Source organism: Dasypus novemcinctus, chromosome 29 (assembly GCF_030445035.2).
Source record: "Dasypus novemcinctus isolate mDasNov1 chromosome 29, mDasNov1.1.hap2, whole genome shotgun sequence".
Taxonomy (NCBI): Eukaryota; Metazoa; Chordata; class Mammalia; order Cingulata; family Dasypodidae; genus Dasypus; species Dasypus novemcinctus.
The window spans coordinates 23,595,817-23,612,058 of record NC_080701.1 but is presented as its reverse complement, the minus strand read 5'-3'; the positions used below and the strand labels follow the sequence as shown (position 1 = coordinate 23,612,058).

At 34.2% G+C, this 16,242-nt stretch overlaps 1 protein-coding gene across 4 annotated transcripts in view; it reads left to right on the top strand.

Annotated features, from left to right (window-relative positions):
* ADAM2 (ADAM metallopeptidase domain 2) overlaps positions 1–16,242 on the top strand; it is a 114,964-nt gene that overhangs the window by 4,714 nt on the left and 94,008 nt on the right. For all 4 annotated transcript variants that reach the window (XR_009184014.2, XR_009184013.2, XM_058289870.2 and 1 more), the window contains exons 4-6: positions 3,000–3,078; positions 7,261–7,337; positions 7,843–8,011. Coding sequence is in view for 2 of the 4 variants with exons in the window: in XM_058289870.2 (XP_058145853.1) it covers positions 3,000–3,078; positions 7,261–7,337; positions 7,843–8,011 (325 nt within the window). In the remaining 2 variants the exon portion in view is untranslated. The remainder of the gene's footprint in view (positions 1–2,999; positions 3,079–7,260; positions 7,338–7,842; positions 8,012–16,242) is intronic.

The following is a 16,242-nucleotide window of genomic DNA, read 5'->3' as shown; positions in this document are numbered from 1 at the left end:
AAACCTTTCAAGTTCATGTAATAAATGTCTAGAATTTGAATCTATAGTGTGCGTTCCCACCTTCCTTCTCACCTGTAGTGCCAGATTTCTATTTGGCTATCCATGTGGTTTCATGGGGGGTGAATTTTGATAATTTTAAGTCTTTCTGAAAACATAAATATGACTTGTATTTGAGTTCCATTCAACAGTTGATGGAGTCAGGAAGCGTTCCCTTACTATGGTTATTGGTCTGGCTCAAGCCTCTGCAGCCCCTGCCTAGAATATATTGGTGGAGTGAGAGTTGGCCAACAGTTACACATAAAGTGCAGGGTGATAGCATGTGTGCTTTCAACATACAATGAAACTAGGATGTGATAGATCTAGAATGTGCAGGGGTAGCACCAATTGTTGCCCAGTATTTGATCAGGAATAGCATCATGGCGATCTCCAATGGCCTTCAAACATGTGAAGTTAGAACACCAAAGATTGGTTTTAGAACACTTCTCAAGGTTTTCTTGTCAAATGTGAGAAAGGATAGAGTTTAGGGTATTCAGGATAATACTAATGCAAGTGAGTGCTTTTGAGGAACATCCAGGCATGTAACCTCGGCTTGCTTCTGAAACTCATTGCCTACGTTCCAAAGACTGGATATTACATGTGATTCCCTGTGTTCATTTCTAAATAATAATAAATTTCACATTTAGTTAATTAAGTTATATTACAATGATTTGTGATTTTATTTAAACTTTTTAGGTATGTATAGTGAGAGCGGGGACTATTTTTTTCTATCAGTTTCCATTTTTGTTAATTTGTGGTCATTTTCCTTTTCCCTTACGTTTCTCAGCTTCCATAAAGTTTATGTTCCAGTTATTTTTCTCATCATCTCTTTATTCTTCTTTCATATTTTCATTTCTATTCTTTCTGGATGTCTGCTGAGGTAGTCCTTGCTCTTTCAAATCACTAACTCAATCTTGGGGATTAAACCAATCATATGGAATTCTTTTATCAGCAAATACATATTTTCAGAAAAATACCTCCCAACTGACTTGACTTTATAAGTGATTTTCCTGTTCTATGTTGCCCAAAGCCCCCCTTTAGCTTTTTAAAATATGTTTAATTATGTTTGTTTTAAATTTCTCAGGGATCAGTTTCATTATATTGCTCAAGGAGTTCCTGACAAACTTGGAAGGGATCCAGAGGGTCATACTAATACCCATGAGTGCTTCTGATATCTTTTATGTGGCATAGCTTTATGATATGCTACTTGCGCATCTGTTTTCACTTACCTCTCTAAGGACTTTATGTACTTTTTCTATTTAAGGATTAATATTCTTGCTTCAATTGTGGAAATCGCTTACCATTTTTTTCTCATCTGGCCTATCAGATATTGTCCTATGGAAACAGAGATATAAGAAAGTGACACTATACTAATTTTGCTTGTCCAGTATGGGTAATAAACTGGATGTCCAGTTTATTATTAAAGTAATAAAGTTAATTTATTAATTTAAATCCATTTGGCCTCATGTCTCCTTACCATCCAAATCTATGGAAGTTTTCTGGGTCTTTGCTTGTCAATTGCTTGACCACTTGCCAAGAGGGTCTAAATTTCATTATCTATGAACAGGTAGAACTAACCATTTCCTAAATTAAGAAGATAACTTTTCCAAAAACATTTAATCCAGTCAGGGACTGAACAGAATCTAGACTTCATTACATTTCTCTTTTATTCTTTAGGCATGCCTCACTGGGTGTTTCAACAGATAACCTGGTATATTCTTTATAGCCTTTGCTTTTGAAGGGCTTTAGTGTCAATGTCACATGGCAGTGAAAAAATTTGCTCTGGTTTTTAGACATTTTCAGCTTAGCTCTTCCAATACTGCACAACTTCAACTCTTGGTAAATGATTTTATGGGAGAGAAGCTATGTATTGGATGTACCTGAAGTGTTCAGTTACTTCACTGTAATCCTGTACATCCACCAAAAGTTGTGCTTTTTTTTAGATTCCCAATAGTGCTTTCTTCTTGGACTGTGTGTGAATACTAAGCTTGTTTCTGCTTTGCCAGTAAGAAGTAGCTGCATATCATCAGCTCATGATGTTCAGTTCAGAATTTGTGTGTACCCTGGAACCCCACACCACTGTAGATTATGTTCTTCTTCTTCTTAAGACAAGAATGGAAAAATTACTCTGCTTTTCAGTGGATTTTGACTTAGCTCTTTGACCTCTTGCTTCAACAAATCCAGAATGACATGGTAGCCACAAATCCTTATATTATACATATTTGGAAAATGAAACTGGGACACCTACAACTACCTTTTCCATTTGTAGAGCTTTTTAGCCTACTTTTCTTATATTTACATTTACAAATATTTTGATGTGCGATCTCCACCTAATCTTGAGTTCATGTTATATTAGTTTAAACATTTATTGAGATTTTGCTGTTTTATAGACATTGTTCTAAGTGGTTGGGAAGCATTAGCAAACAAAATAGATACAAATCCTTGAGCTTATATGATTATGGGATGAAACCAACAGTGGTATAATAAATTTATAAATTAGGAAGAACATCAAAAGGTGATAAAAGCTTAAGCAAAAACAGAGAGCAAGGCAAGAAGCATGGTTTTGAATTGCTATGCTTTGGTGATTGGGAAAGTTTCTAGGTAGGCCTCTCTGAGAAGATGGTATATAAGCAAAGACTTGAAGTAGACGAGACAATGAGCCTTTTTAAAGAACTCATCCTAGAAGAGGACAAATACCCTGAGGCAAGAGTTTGCCTATTTTGTTTGGAAAAAAAAAAACACAATGAGGAGATTAATACATTTGGAGTGGAGTAAGTGAGGAGAGGTCATAAGATTCAGATTTTTAAGTAAAGTTTAGAGCAAAATTGGACGTATTCAGAGAATTTCTTTTTGTTTTTCCCTCCCTCCCTATATAGCTATAATAAAGTAATAAATATATTTTCAAACTAAAACCTTAGGAAACCAAATTTTCCATTAAATAGCTTCATCTTTTTATTTTACAGAACTTTTTTACCTACTGATTTTGTAGTTTATGCTTATAATGGCACAGAAAGTATGAAACCTCTTGAGCAACAGCTTCAGGTATGGTTTTTATTATCTGGGTTTCAGCTTTGTCGTGCCAATTTCTGTGATCATTTAGGAGAGCTGGAATGTTACTAGAATACAAAGAGTTGGGAATATGTTTTTTTTCCCTGTATGAATTTAGCTGTTTGCAACAGAAACCATTTTCTTTAAAAAAAAAAAGAAATTTATTTATTTATTTACCCCCCGCCCCTCCCTCCCGCAGCTTGTTTTGCTGTCTGCTCTCTTTGTCCATTCCCTGCGTGTTTTGCTGTGTCTGCTTGTCTCCCTTTGTTGCGCCATATTGCTGGGCCAGCTCTCTGCAGTGCACAGGCCACACGGGCCAGCTTGCCTTCACAAGGAGGCCCTGGGACACAAACCCAGGGCCTCCCATATGGTAGATGGGAGCCCAACTGATTGAGCCACAGCTGCTTCCCAGAAACCATTTTCTTTAAATGCCTTGTTTCGAGTTAGCTTTATTACACAGATGTCTAACCAAATTAAATAGGATTGTGATGTTTCTAAGATATAAGTTTGAAGATGAATGTCCATATGCTTATGTACCTATGGCAATAGGGGTTCAGTATGTTTTAGAATGTATTTAGTCAGAAGAGCTAAGAGCCCAAGGTCTTGTCTGAAGTATATTCAAGTATCAAATAAATACGTGTAGAATTTCAAGCACATTTAAGGATATGTTAAATTATCATATATTGCAATATTTGAAGATTCATTTAATAATATGTTTGCAATTTTCTATTAAAAATAATAAAGGTGTGAATAGAATTTCGAAGATTTCTCATTCCTGAAATAGTTTTGTGCCTTTTTCCCTTTACCCTGTCCCACCAATTGCTGATATTTTGTTTGTGTGTTTTTATCAATTGCATTCCATATTTTAATGTAGCAAATAAATGTATTCGCTACATAAATTAATTTCCAAGTACTTTGAAATTAAAGCATAATTATAAAGGCTAAGTTTTTAATAGAAGATATAGTAGGCATCGTCAGTTGCTTTGAATTTTATCAAACAAAACGGGAAGTACATATGAGTCAATATATGCAAATATAGAAATCATCTATATTGTCAGTGAGAAAGCAGGCACAGTATTGCACACCTGAATATTATATCATTTTATCACACCTAACTCTGCTTCCTACCTCCTAGGTGGTAGCCATGGGAGATGAATGTATAGTTCAAAAGATGAAGCAAAAAAATTTTATTAATAACTTGAATATGATAATTTTTTGAGTTTTGTCCTTAAAAATAACGAAAATACGGCATCATATACATAAATTATGTTTGCCAAAGCTGCAGGCAAATCTTGCACTTAGTATAGCGCAGATAAAGTTTATTAAAGTTAAGTAAAAATGAGATAAAGCTATTCATTTATTTATTTAAAATAAAATCCACAAAAGATTATCATCCCTATAAGACATAATACTTTGGTACATAGAAAGACTTATCTATAAAAGTGCTAATCAGTCAGTTAAACAGTTAAGAATTTGTTCCCAGAATCTAAAGCAGGACAAGTATGAGACATTCATCATTCTCTAAGACATTGTGATCTCTCTGGGACAAAAAAGGCAAAGATTCATAATAATTAAAAGATAAAATGACAAGGATAACATAACAATCCAAAATGTATATGCACATGTGGTGATGCTTCCCTTACTAGGTCTAAAATATCCTTTTTCTTCTTGATCACATTCTTTTTAATTAAAAATTTATCTTCTATATCAATGTTACAAATTACTCAGTTAACACAAGATAATGACTACAAAAACAATAAATTTGCTTTAGTCTGTGGTTACACTCCTTCCTTATTGTTCATTCATCAGTCTTGAGGGATTTGAGATGATGTCCACTCTGACTGCTTCTAGCTAATAAAGGATGTAGATATTATGGGGCAGAAAAATGGAATTATTTTACTTGTACTTCAAGATTCTCCTTGCTTTTGGACTGGGGCTGGCCAATCTTCATTGTTGTGTTAGTTGTCCAAGAAAACTGTGAAGAACTGGAGGGTAGAAGTTGGCTATACATCTGCTAGGTTTTAGGAACAATCTGAAGGCAATAAGTCTCTGAGAAATACTCTTAAGAAGTGAATTGAAGATTATAGGTTCAAATAAAAGAAATAGAAGAATCATGATTAGGGGATGTATAAATGAGTCCAACTATGTTATATTGGGTAAATAACTTTTCATATACTCCTAGATAGAGCCCGCCAAGGGGATGTTGATTTCACGTGGCCCCACGGCTTGCCTGTGAGGTCCCTAAGGCTCTCAGGAGCACTTTTGTTTGAGGTTTTAATTACTGTGACAATTTGTGAAATCTGACTGAGACCTGCATTAGCATAACCTCCAGGATAACCTCCTGCCTCAGTTTGACCTCTCGTAGCCATAAAAACTCGTTTGTACTTAATATTTTCCCCTTTTGGTCATGGTTTTTCTCCAAATGCCTTGCTGATTGACACTTGGTAATAATCCCTCGGTGCCAAGGAGGCTTATCACTGGGAGTCATGTCCCATATCATGTGGTGGAAGGTAGTAAATTTATTTGCAGAGTTTGGTTTAGACAGAGGCCACTCTTGGGTTATGAGGAGGTTTTCAGGAGGTAACTCTTGCACATTAATTATAATTAGGCTTAGTTTCATTATTACAGGAATAAGCATTAAGATCGAGGGCTTGGCTTATTCGCCTATTTTCCTTTATTATGCAAGGCATATGTGTTTCAGAACTTTTGGCCATCTTATTTGAGAAAGTATCAGGACTTCCCTAAGAGGGAAGTTTAATATTTTGTTAGCTACTGTGAGTGCCTTTTCTCTCCAGAAACCATCCTATGGCAACAAGGACATATTTATATCCCATAGAATTATGTAGCTTTATAATATTCAGGATGTTTAATTTTAAACGGCCCTGTCTGCCAAGACACCTGACTGTGTCCTACCTTCATCATCTTACTAGGGTTTTGTTACTAGACAGAGCATAATTTATATACTTGCCTTGCTTCTCATGTAAAGTTACTGTTTTTTTCTCATGAAGATCTTGATCACATTTTTTTTTTTTCTTTTTCTTTTTTAGTCTTCTTTACTTCTTGCCCTTTTTCTGGTCACATTTTTAATACCTACTTTAAAGTATTCCAAATTCTAGGTTACTTCAGGGTCATTTTCTTTTCCCTGCTTTTTCTCTTGTCTATGGGTCACATTTTTCTGTTTGTTCACTTATCTAATAATCTTTCTTACTGTATCCTGACCACATTCATTAATAGATTATCGAGCTTGTAGATCTGTTATCTTTCTCTAAAGAGTTTTTACTTTTGTTCTAGAAAACAATTAACCTGGCTAGGAACAGATTCTAGAACCTTGTTCCCCTGTGTTTGAAGATAGCCAAAATTCCTTCTCATATCTTACAGCTTTTTTGGGTCTTGGTTTCTGCTAGACTCCTTGAGATCTGTTTCATGTATTCTCAGTTCAGTAGTAAGTCAAGAATTTAGACTTGAGTTATAACACATTTTGGGATATCATTCTTTGCCTCCTTTCTCCTAGATATCACACCTCAATTTCCATGCAGTTTTGAAATATTGCCTTCACCCTTAAGCCAGTAACATTGGGACTTTAAGTTGAGTATTAGCACCTCGTGCTATACTGCCTGGGAGAGTTCCCTCAGTTGAAAACCTGTGTAAATGCAAATCCCAGCTAATGAAATTTTCTTCTTTTCAAGTTTTGATTCTCTTTTCTCATATTTTCTGCCTGACTTTGTAGTTGGAGTGTTAAATTTATTTTTCCAGAGTTTATAATTGCTAACTTGGAAAGGGTTAATCAAGTGAAAGGTACAATTAGTATGACAAATAATTCCAAAACGATAATTTTTTCTTTTCTAGTCTTTCTGTACTTTTGGAGCTGTACCTTGCCAAATTAAGCCAGAAGACGAAAAAAATCAGTTTTTGATGATTTTACTTTTATCTAATAAGTGACAATGTCATGTTTTATTTACAAATTAGGAAAAATATGAAAATATACCTTATTCTTTTTGAATCTGTAGTGAAATTTTTGGGGACTTGAGCCAAATGTTTATCTAATAATCCTACCCATTTTGGAAACAATGAGTATTTGACACATATACATTATTAGATATATTTCAAATTTTTAAAAATAATTTCTGTCATATGAGTTATTCTAATATCATATGTATTTTTATCTTTATTTTTCAGAATTTCTGCTTCTACCAAGGGTATATTGAAGGTTTTCCAAATTCTGTGGCACTCATTAGCACATGTGCTGGACTAAGGTTGTGATACATAATTTTATGGGTTACAAAACGGATTTTTTGGAAGTATATGTTTAATTAAAAATAATATTCAAGAAATCCATAATGTGACATGAATATTTGGGGAAATTGTTTCTTATTTCCAAAGCATAGTATGGGAATTCTTGTGAAGGCTCCTATCCTTTTGATAATTAAGAGTTTTTATATTTCTGGAGGCCATGAAACATTAATAACTAGGCCAATACCAATAGAATTACTGTTCTTTGCCACTAAATAAGTTTCAGCATACTCTGGAAGTTTTTCCTACTTTACCATATAACACTAATGCTAAAAATAATCTAACAATTTTTTAAAAACTGATTAACAGGAGCCTCTGTGGCTCAGTGGTTGAGCGCTAGCTTCCCACATAGAGGTTCTAGGTTCAATACCTGGCCATGGTACCAAAAAAAAATCTTATTAAGTGGAATTTCATTGACTTTTTAAAAATATGCCATTTTATTCATTCAATTTTTTTTTAATTTTTAAGGGGCTTGCTGCAGTTTGAAAATGTCACTTATGGAATTGAACCATTGGAGTCTTCAGTTGGTTTTGAACATGTTATTTATCAAGTAAGACATAAGAATGCAAGTGTTTCTTTATATACGGAGAAGGACACTGGGTCAAAAGATCAACCCTATAAAATACAAAGTGTAAAGGTAGGTGAGTAATTGTAAACTGTATGGTCGTAATTCTACAACATGAACAATGGATTTTGTCTGGAAAACAAATTATTTATTTACATTAGCATATATATTGGGATTCATGTGCCAGAAACTTCTTAACTTATTTGGTAGGACTTAAATCTCATCTTGTAATTTTCCAGAATTCTAAGCATGGAGTTTTCAACTGTTAGTGTTGTATTTTACCTGTAATTTACCACTTTTCTGCATGCAAATGTACTCTCTCCATAGACATTTGTCAAAATTTTTGTGTAATAAAACACAAATACCATTTAAATAAATATTGAAGATGCATGCTCTAGAACTCCTAGGATGGGATATGCTCTATAAAATATAATATTTGCTCCTTTTACACACTTTAAAAATCTGTTGCCCTCCTGGTGTTATCAATATTGTCCAAACTGTTGGGTATATTTTCAATATTAGTTAAGATGTTTTCTAGCTCTTTATTAAGCCATTCAAAATAGTTGGTTACAAACATGGAAAATAGACACACACACACACAGAAATACATGGCTAAGGACTGGGAGTTATATTTGTCTGAGATAACTTAGCCTTCTCCATATGATTAATGAATGATAAACATATTTTTTCCTTTATATTCCCTCTACAACATTCTTAAATAGATTGAGAAAGTGTAGGAGTTGATATGGTGCCTGACCATAGCAGGGTTTATTCTCTGAATTTTACTAACTTTTTGTTATTGTTGTATATCATTTTTTAAACTTTTATTATAGTAAGGTATATACAACTCAGAATTTTCCATGTTAACCAATTTTAAGTGTATGATTCAGTGGTATTAATTCACAGTATTGAGCTACCATCACCAATATACATTAACTATGTTTTACATCACTTCAACCAGAAACTCTGTATCCATTAAGCAATAACCCCCTCTCCCCACCTCTGGCCCCTGGTAACCTATAATCTACTCTCTGTCTCTATGATATTTGGTCCTTGGTATTTCTTACAAATATCATGCAATGTTTATATTTTTGCATCTGACATTTCACTCTGCATGATGTCTTCACGTTTCCTTCATGTTATAGCATGCATTGAAACTTTATTCCTTTTTACACATTTGTTTTTCCATTCATCTGCTGATGGACACTTGGGTTGCTTTCACTTTTTGGATATTATGAATAATGCTGCTATCAGCATTGTTTTACAACATCTGCGCGAGTCCCTGCTTTCAATTCTTTTAGGTATATACCAAGAAGCGGGATTTCTCAGGCCATTTGGTAATTCTATATTCACCTTTCTGAGCAACTGCCAAAATTACTTTCACAGTGGCTGCAGCATATTACAGTTGCAATAACAATGTATAAAGGTTCCTATTTCACCACATCCTTGCCAGAACTTATTTTATTATTTTTTTAATAATAGCCATCCTACTGGGTGTGAAATGGCTTTGATGTGCATTTTCCTGATGACCAGTGAGTGATGTTGAGAGTTTTTCATATTATTATTGGCTCCTCGTGTATCTTCATTGTAGAAATGTCTATTTGAGTCTTTTGTTCATTTTTAAAATTGGGCTATTTGACCATTAGATGTATCCTTATCAGATATTTGGTTAGCAATTATTTTCTCTCATTCTGTAGGCTGCCTTTTCACCTCTGGATAGTGCTCTTTAATGTACAAAAGATTTAAATTTTGATGAAGTCCATTTTATCCTTGTTTTTGTCTATATATTTCTGTTGGTGCTTTTGCTGTCATTATCTAAGAAATCACTAACAAATCCAAGGGTGTAAAGTTTCCCTTTATTTTCTTCTAGAAGTTTATAATTTTAGTTCTTTATTAGGGATCTTTAATCCATTTAGCATTACCTTTATTTAATATGGTATAGGATAGGAATCCACCTTCCTTCTTTTGCAAGTAGATATCCAATTTTCCCAGCACCAATGTTTAAAGAGACTGTCCTTTACCCAATTAATGTACTTGGCACCCTTGTAAAATATTCCATTAACCATAGATACATGTTTATTTCTGAACTCTCCATTCTATTCCATTGGTCTATTTGTCTGTCTTTATACCAGTACCACACTGTTTTTGATTTTTGTGACTTTGTAATAAGTTTGGAAATTGGGAAGTGTAAGACATCCAACTTTGTTCCTCCTTTACAGCATTGATTTGGCTATTCCGAGCCCCTTGAGGTTCCATATAAATTTGCATATGAACATTACCATTTCTACAAAAAAAGCTATTGGGATTTTGAGAGATATTGCATAGAATATGTAGGTCTCTTTGGGTAGTATTGACTTTTTCATAATATCACGTCTTCCTATCCATGAATATGGGATATCTTGCTATTTACTTAGGTCTTCTTTAATTACTTTCAGCAGCAATTTATAGTTTTCAGTGTACATGTCCTTGGTTAAATTTATTTCCAGCTTTTTATTCTTTATGAGCTATTATGAATGAAATTGCTTTAAAATTTTATTTCTAGCTCATAATATTCTTTCCTCTTGTAAAGAGACATAATTGATTTTTGCATGTTAATCTTTTGGCCTGCAAATTTGCTTAATTTGTATTTTAGTTCTAGCAGTTTTCCTATGAATCTTTTGGATTTTCTATATAAAGAATTAAGTCATCCTGAAAGAGAGATAGTTTTATTCTTCCTTTTTAATATGGATGCCTTTAATTTATTTTTCTTACTTAATTGCTCTATCAAGGACTTCCAAAACAACGTTGAAAAGCAGTGGTAAAAGCAGGCATCTTCATCTTGTTCTTTATGCCGAGGGGGAAGGCTTTCATTCTTACACCATTAATTATAATGTTAGCTGTGCATTTTTTATATATGCTGTTTATCATGTTGAGGAAGTTACCTTTATTTCCTAGTTTACTATCTATTTTTGTTGAGAAAGTATGGTGGATTTTTTCAATGCCTTTTCTGCACCAGTTGAGAAGATCATGTGATTTTTTTTCCTTCTTTCTTTTAATGTATTGCATCATCCTGAATGATTTTTTCATGTTGAACTACCCTCATACTTGCATTCCTGGTATAAATCCCACTTGGTCATGGTATATAATTCTTTTTTTTAGAGAGAGGTACTAGAGAACGAACTCGGGACCTCATACATGTGAAGTAAGGTGCTCAACCACTGAGCTACACCCACCCTGTGGTGTGTAATTATTTTTATATGCTGTTGCAATAGAATCGCTAGTATTTTATTGAGGATCTTTTCATCTATATTCATAAGGAAAACTGTTTGGTAGTTTTCTTTTTTTGTGATGTCTTTTTCTGTCTTTGGTGGTAAGATAATGTTGGCCTCATACAATGAATTTGGAAGAGTTTCCTCTTATTCATTCAGTTTTTTAGAAAAATCTGATCAGGATTGATGTGAATTCTTTGAGTGTTTCATATAATTCATTAGGGAAGCCATCTGAACTTTTCTATGTTGAGGAGGTTTCAGATTATTGATACAATCTTTTTACTTGTTATTGGTATGTTGAGATCTATTTATACCTATATCAATTTGTGTATTTCTAAGAAATTGTCCATTTCCTCTAGATAATTTAATTTGTTGGCATACAATAATTCATAGAATTTACTTATAATCCTTTTAATTTCTGCAAGATTAGCAGTAATACCCCTTTTCATTTTGGATTTTAGTTATTTGCATCTTCTCTCTTTCTTTGTCAGTCTAGCTAAAGGTTTGTCAATTTGATTGTTTCAAAGTACTAACTTTTGGTTTCATTGATTTTCTAATGTTTTCCTTTGCTTTCCTTTCTATGTTTACCTTTATTTCCGTTCTGATCTTTCTTATTTCTTCCCTTCTACTAATTTTCCATTTAGTTTACTCTTATTGTCTTCCAGTTAAATGATTGATTTGAGTTCTTCCTTATTTTTAATATGGGAATCTGTATATTTGTGAATTTTCCAGTTTTCCTTCTATTGATTTCATTGCATTGTGACCAGAAAAGATGGTTTGTATCATTTTATTCTTTTCAAATGTATTGAGACTTACTTTGTGACCTAAATGTATGATCTGTCCAGGAGAATGATCTATGTGCCCTTGAGAAGAATGTTTGTTCTGCTCTTGTTGGAGATAGTGCTCTGTATATCTCTGTTAAGGATAGTTGGTTAATATTGCTGCTCAAGTTCCCTGTATCCTTAATGCTCTTCTCCCTAGATATTCTATCCATTATTGAAAGTGCTGTATTGACCTTTCCAAATATAACTGTAAAACTGTCTGTTTCTCCCTTTAATTTTGTGAATGTTTTCTTCATGTACTTAGAGGCTCCATGTTTAGGTACATATATGTTATATCTTCTTGGTGGATTGACAATTTTATATACCTTGTTATTTTTCTGGCCCCTTGTAACAAGGTTTTGACTTAAACTCTACTTTGTTTGATATTAATATAGCTATACCAGTTTGAATAATTTTTCCTTTCCTTTCATTTTCAACCTTTCCTTGTCTTTGGGTCTTAGGTGAGTCTTATGTAAACAACATATAAATTGATCTTGCTTTTTTATCCATTCTTCCAAGCTGTGTCTTTTGATTGGAGAGTTTAATGTGCTTACACACTAATTCCCAATAAGACAAGACTTAGTTAAGCCATTTTGCCCTTTGTTTTTTGTATGTCTTCTACCTTTTTTGTCCCTCTTTTCCTTCATTGCAGCCTTTATTTGTGTATAGTTTATCTTTTCTAAAGAAAGAGACTAATACTTTTCTCATTTCTGTTTCTGTATGTAACTTAAGTCCTTAGTTTGTGGTTACCATGGCGTTTGTATTTAACAACTTAAATATATAAGCAATTAGTTTGGAATGATTCCAACTTAACTCTAATAGCATATACAGTTTTTGTTCCTATATCCCTCTGGCACCTCTCTTTATTTTGTGTCTGTCATACATTACCTATTTTATAGTTTTATGCCCATAATATATAATTATGACCATTTCTTATTCAATTATATATGTTTTAAGAAATAAAAGGTAGAGTTACATACCAGGAATATAATAATACTAGAGTTTGTATTTACCCATGGAATTACTTTAATGGACATCTTTATTTCTTCATATGACTCCAAGCTACTGCCAAGTGTCCTTTCCTTTCAATCTGATGAAATCTCTTTAGAATTTCTTGCAGAGAATGTCTCTGGGCTTGAGAACTCTCTCAGTTTTTGTTCATCTGTGAATGTCCTGAACTCCTCCCCATTTTTGTAGGAGAGTTTTGCCTAGTATAGGATCCTTAGCTGGTAGTTTTTCTGTTCGGGTATTTTAAATATGTTGTACCACTATTTTCTTACCTCCATAATTTCTTTTGATTTTATTAATAATACCTTGAATGTGATGAGTCACTTTTCTTTCCTATTTGCAGAATTTTCTCTTTCTCTTTGGCATTTGACATTTTGAGTATGATATGTTTTCAGTGAGTGCTATTTAGGTTTATACTATTTAGAGTTTGTTGATCTTCTTGGATGCACATACTCACATCTTTTGTCAATTTTGGAAAGGTTTTGGCCCATTATTTCTTCAGATATTCTTTCTGCCTGTGTCTTTTCTTTTTCTGGGATTCCTGTAATGTGTATGTTGGTGCACTTCATACAGTATCACAGGTCCTGAATGTATTGCTCACTTTTTTTCCTTCTTTACTCTCACTGCTGTTCGGACTGGATGATTTCAGTTGCGCTGTCTTCTATTTCACCAATTCTTTCTTCTGCCTACTTAAATCTCTTGATCTGTTGTTGAACACCTCTAGAGTTTTTTTTTTTTTTCCCAAATGTACCATGGCCAGGGATTGAACCCAGAGTCTTCATAAGTGGGAAGCCAGTTCTCAATCACTGATCCACATAGGCTATCCTGAGTTAATTTTTTGTTTGTTTCCTTATTGTTTATTTTTGTGTTTAGGAGGCACCAGGAACTGAACCCAGGACCTCACATGTGGAATCAAGTCCTCAACCACTTGAGCCACATCAGCTTCCTTTAGGGTATTCTTAATCTCCATTATTGTGTTTTTCATCCCCAAAACGTCTGCTTTGTTATTTCTAAAAATTTCTTATTCCTCCTTTGTTCTTGCATTGTCTTCTTCATTTCCTTTAGTCCATGCCCTTGTTTTCCTCTAGCTTATTGAACTACGTAGGTGAATTGATTTATCATCTTTGAATAGTTTATTCCAATGTCTTTATTTCCTCTGCTGCTTTATTTGTGCTTTTGCATGGATCATCTTTTCCTGTTTCTTTGTATGCCTTGTGAGTTTTTGTTGAAGTCTGGGCATTTGATTATTTTTGAAGTACTAGCTGGATGTCAGATATTCCATTTTACCTAAGGTTTCAATGTAGATTGGGTGGGGGTTTATTATCTTCTTATTCTCTTCTTCAACACTTAGTCCAGTTCATACTGAATTTGTACAACAGTCCATTCTTCTCTGGTTTTTCTGTTCCTGTGTTTTGCCCTAAGTGTACACAGTAACTTTCAAGAATTCCCCATTATGTGGAATTCCAGGAATGGAGTTCTTCTTCTCAACTTCTGGTCTTTTTATTTTTATTATGGTTTTTCCTCCCTAGCAACTGCAGTAAGCTCAACTCTGTTCTTTATATCTCTTCTATGTTTTCACTCCATCTTTCAGCACTGGGCCTGCTCTCTGTTTCCAGATAAAGTTCCCCTTTACCATGCACGTTCTTTTTTTTTTTTTCAGCCAGAGCTACCATCACAAATACTAGAAAATTGTTTAGCTTAACACCAGAAATTTTCTGGCTCATGCTTTGAGAGGCTAGAAGTTGAAAATCAATGCATCAGCAGGGCCATGCTTTCTCTTGTAGATTCTGGTGCTCGCTTGCTGCACTCCTTGGCATTCTGTTCCTTGCATCTCTGCTGCCTAGCAACATATCAATTTTTCCCTCCTTGTGTCTGCTCTTCCATTTCCATTGACTTCTGGCTTCCATTAATAGAGATTCAGGTCTGCCCTCATTCAGTTTGGGCAAACCTTAACTGGTAATACATCTTTAAAGGGTATTATTTCCACAAACACAGGAATGCAGGTAAAGATTAGGAACATATCATTGTTGGGGTACATAATTAGATCTATACCACAATGCCCAAGTTTGAGAATCTGATGTTCTGAAATAAAAGTTAACCATTTTTGGTAAAAACATAAACTAATCTTAATGTCAGTAGTTTTTGAAAATCATTTGATACATTTCCTTGGAATGTAAATTTAGCCAAATCCAAGGAGTTTTATAAAGAGTTGTCATTTTTATTTAATCTGGAACATGAGAAGTATAGATTTGAAATAATTTGCTTTAGTAAGTGTTCTATAATTTTGTAATTATTTTTAAAAAGCTATTAATGCTACTAATAGTAAATATTTTTATTGTATACATATATATATATGTTTCCTTTTTTTTCTCACTTTATTTTTTTTTAATGTTACATTAAAAAAAATATGAGGTTCCCATATACCCTCCACTCCCTTCACCCCATTCCTCCCACATCAACAACCTCTTTAATCATCATGGGACATTCATTGCATCTGGTGAATACATTTTGGCGCACTGCTGCACCAGTAAAATTCTCCAGTGTTGCAGAAAAACATGTCCCAAACTGAGTACAGTCCATAAAAAATGGTAATTAGCCATCTATGCTGCCTTCAAAACCCTAACTCGGTATAAACATGGAAAAAAGCATCAATCCCCATGATAGGAAAAAAAAAGTCCCCTTCCCCTTCCTTATTCAATTTCCACCATTTATTCCAAGCAACACCAGAAGAATAAGTATAAACAAGACCTTTCTCACTTCTTTTGGCAGCTGCCCGTATGCATTGACTCACCAAACATTATCCTTCTACAATTTTCATCTCTCTTAAAATCAAGAAAATGATGCCTAATTTCTGAACCAGATTTCTGAAAACTTGCAAAACATCATCCCGCTTTCCTCAAGGTCTGTGGGCTAGTATACCTGGTTGAGAGTGGAAGGCAGGACCTGGCACAGAGTGACTTTCTAATTGAGAACTCCAGCACCTTATAAAACTAAACCTTACCTACCCAGTAGGCATAAGCAGCAGCAGGAACCAAACTACTGGCTGGGCCAAGAGGGGTGAGAAGAGGAATATTTGACCAGTATTTGGCTTCATAGAAGTTTCCTGGCAGCATGTTCCAGGCCAAAGCCACGCTGCAAAGAAAGCTTACCAGTCTCAGGGACAGGCTGCTCATGACTGCATTACTAGAGCAGCTTTCCCTGATGCAGGGTACGTAACAATTACTAG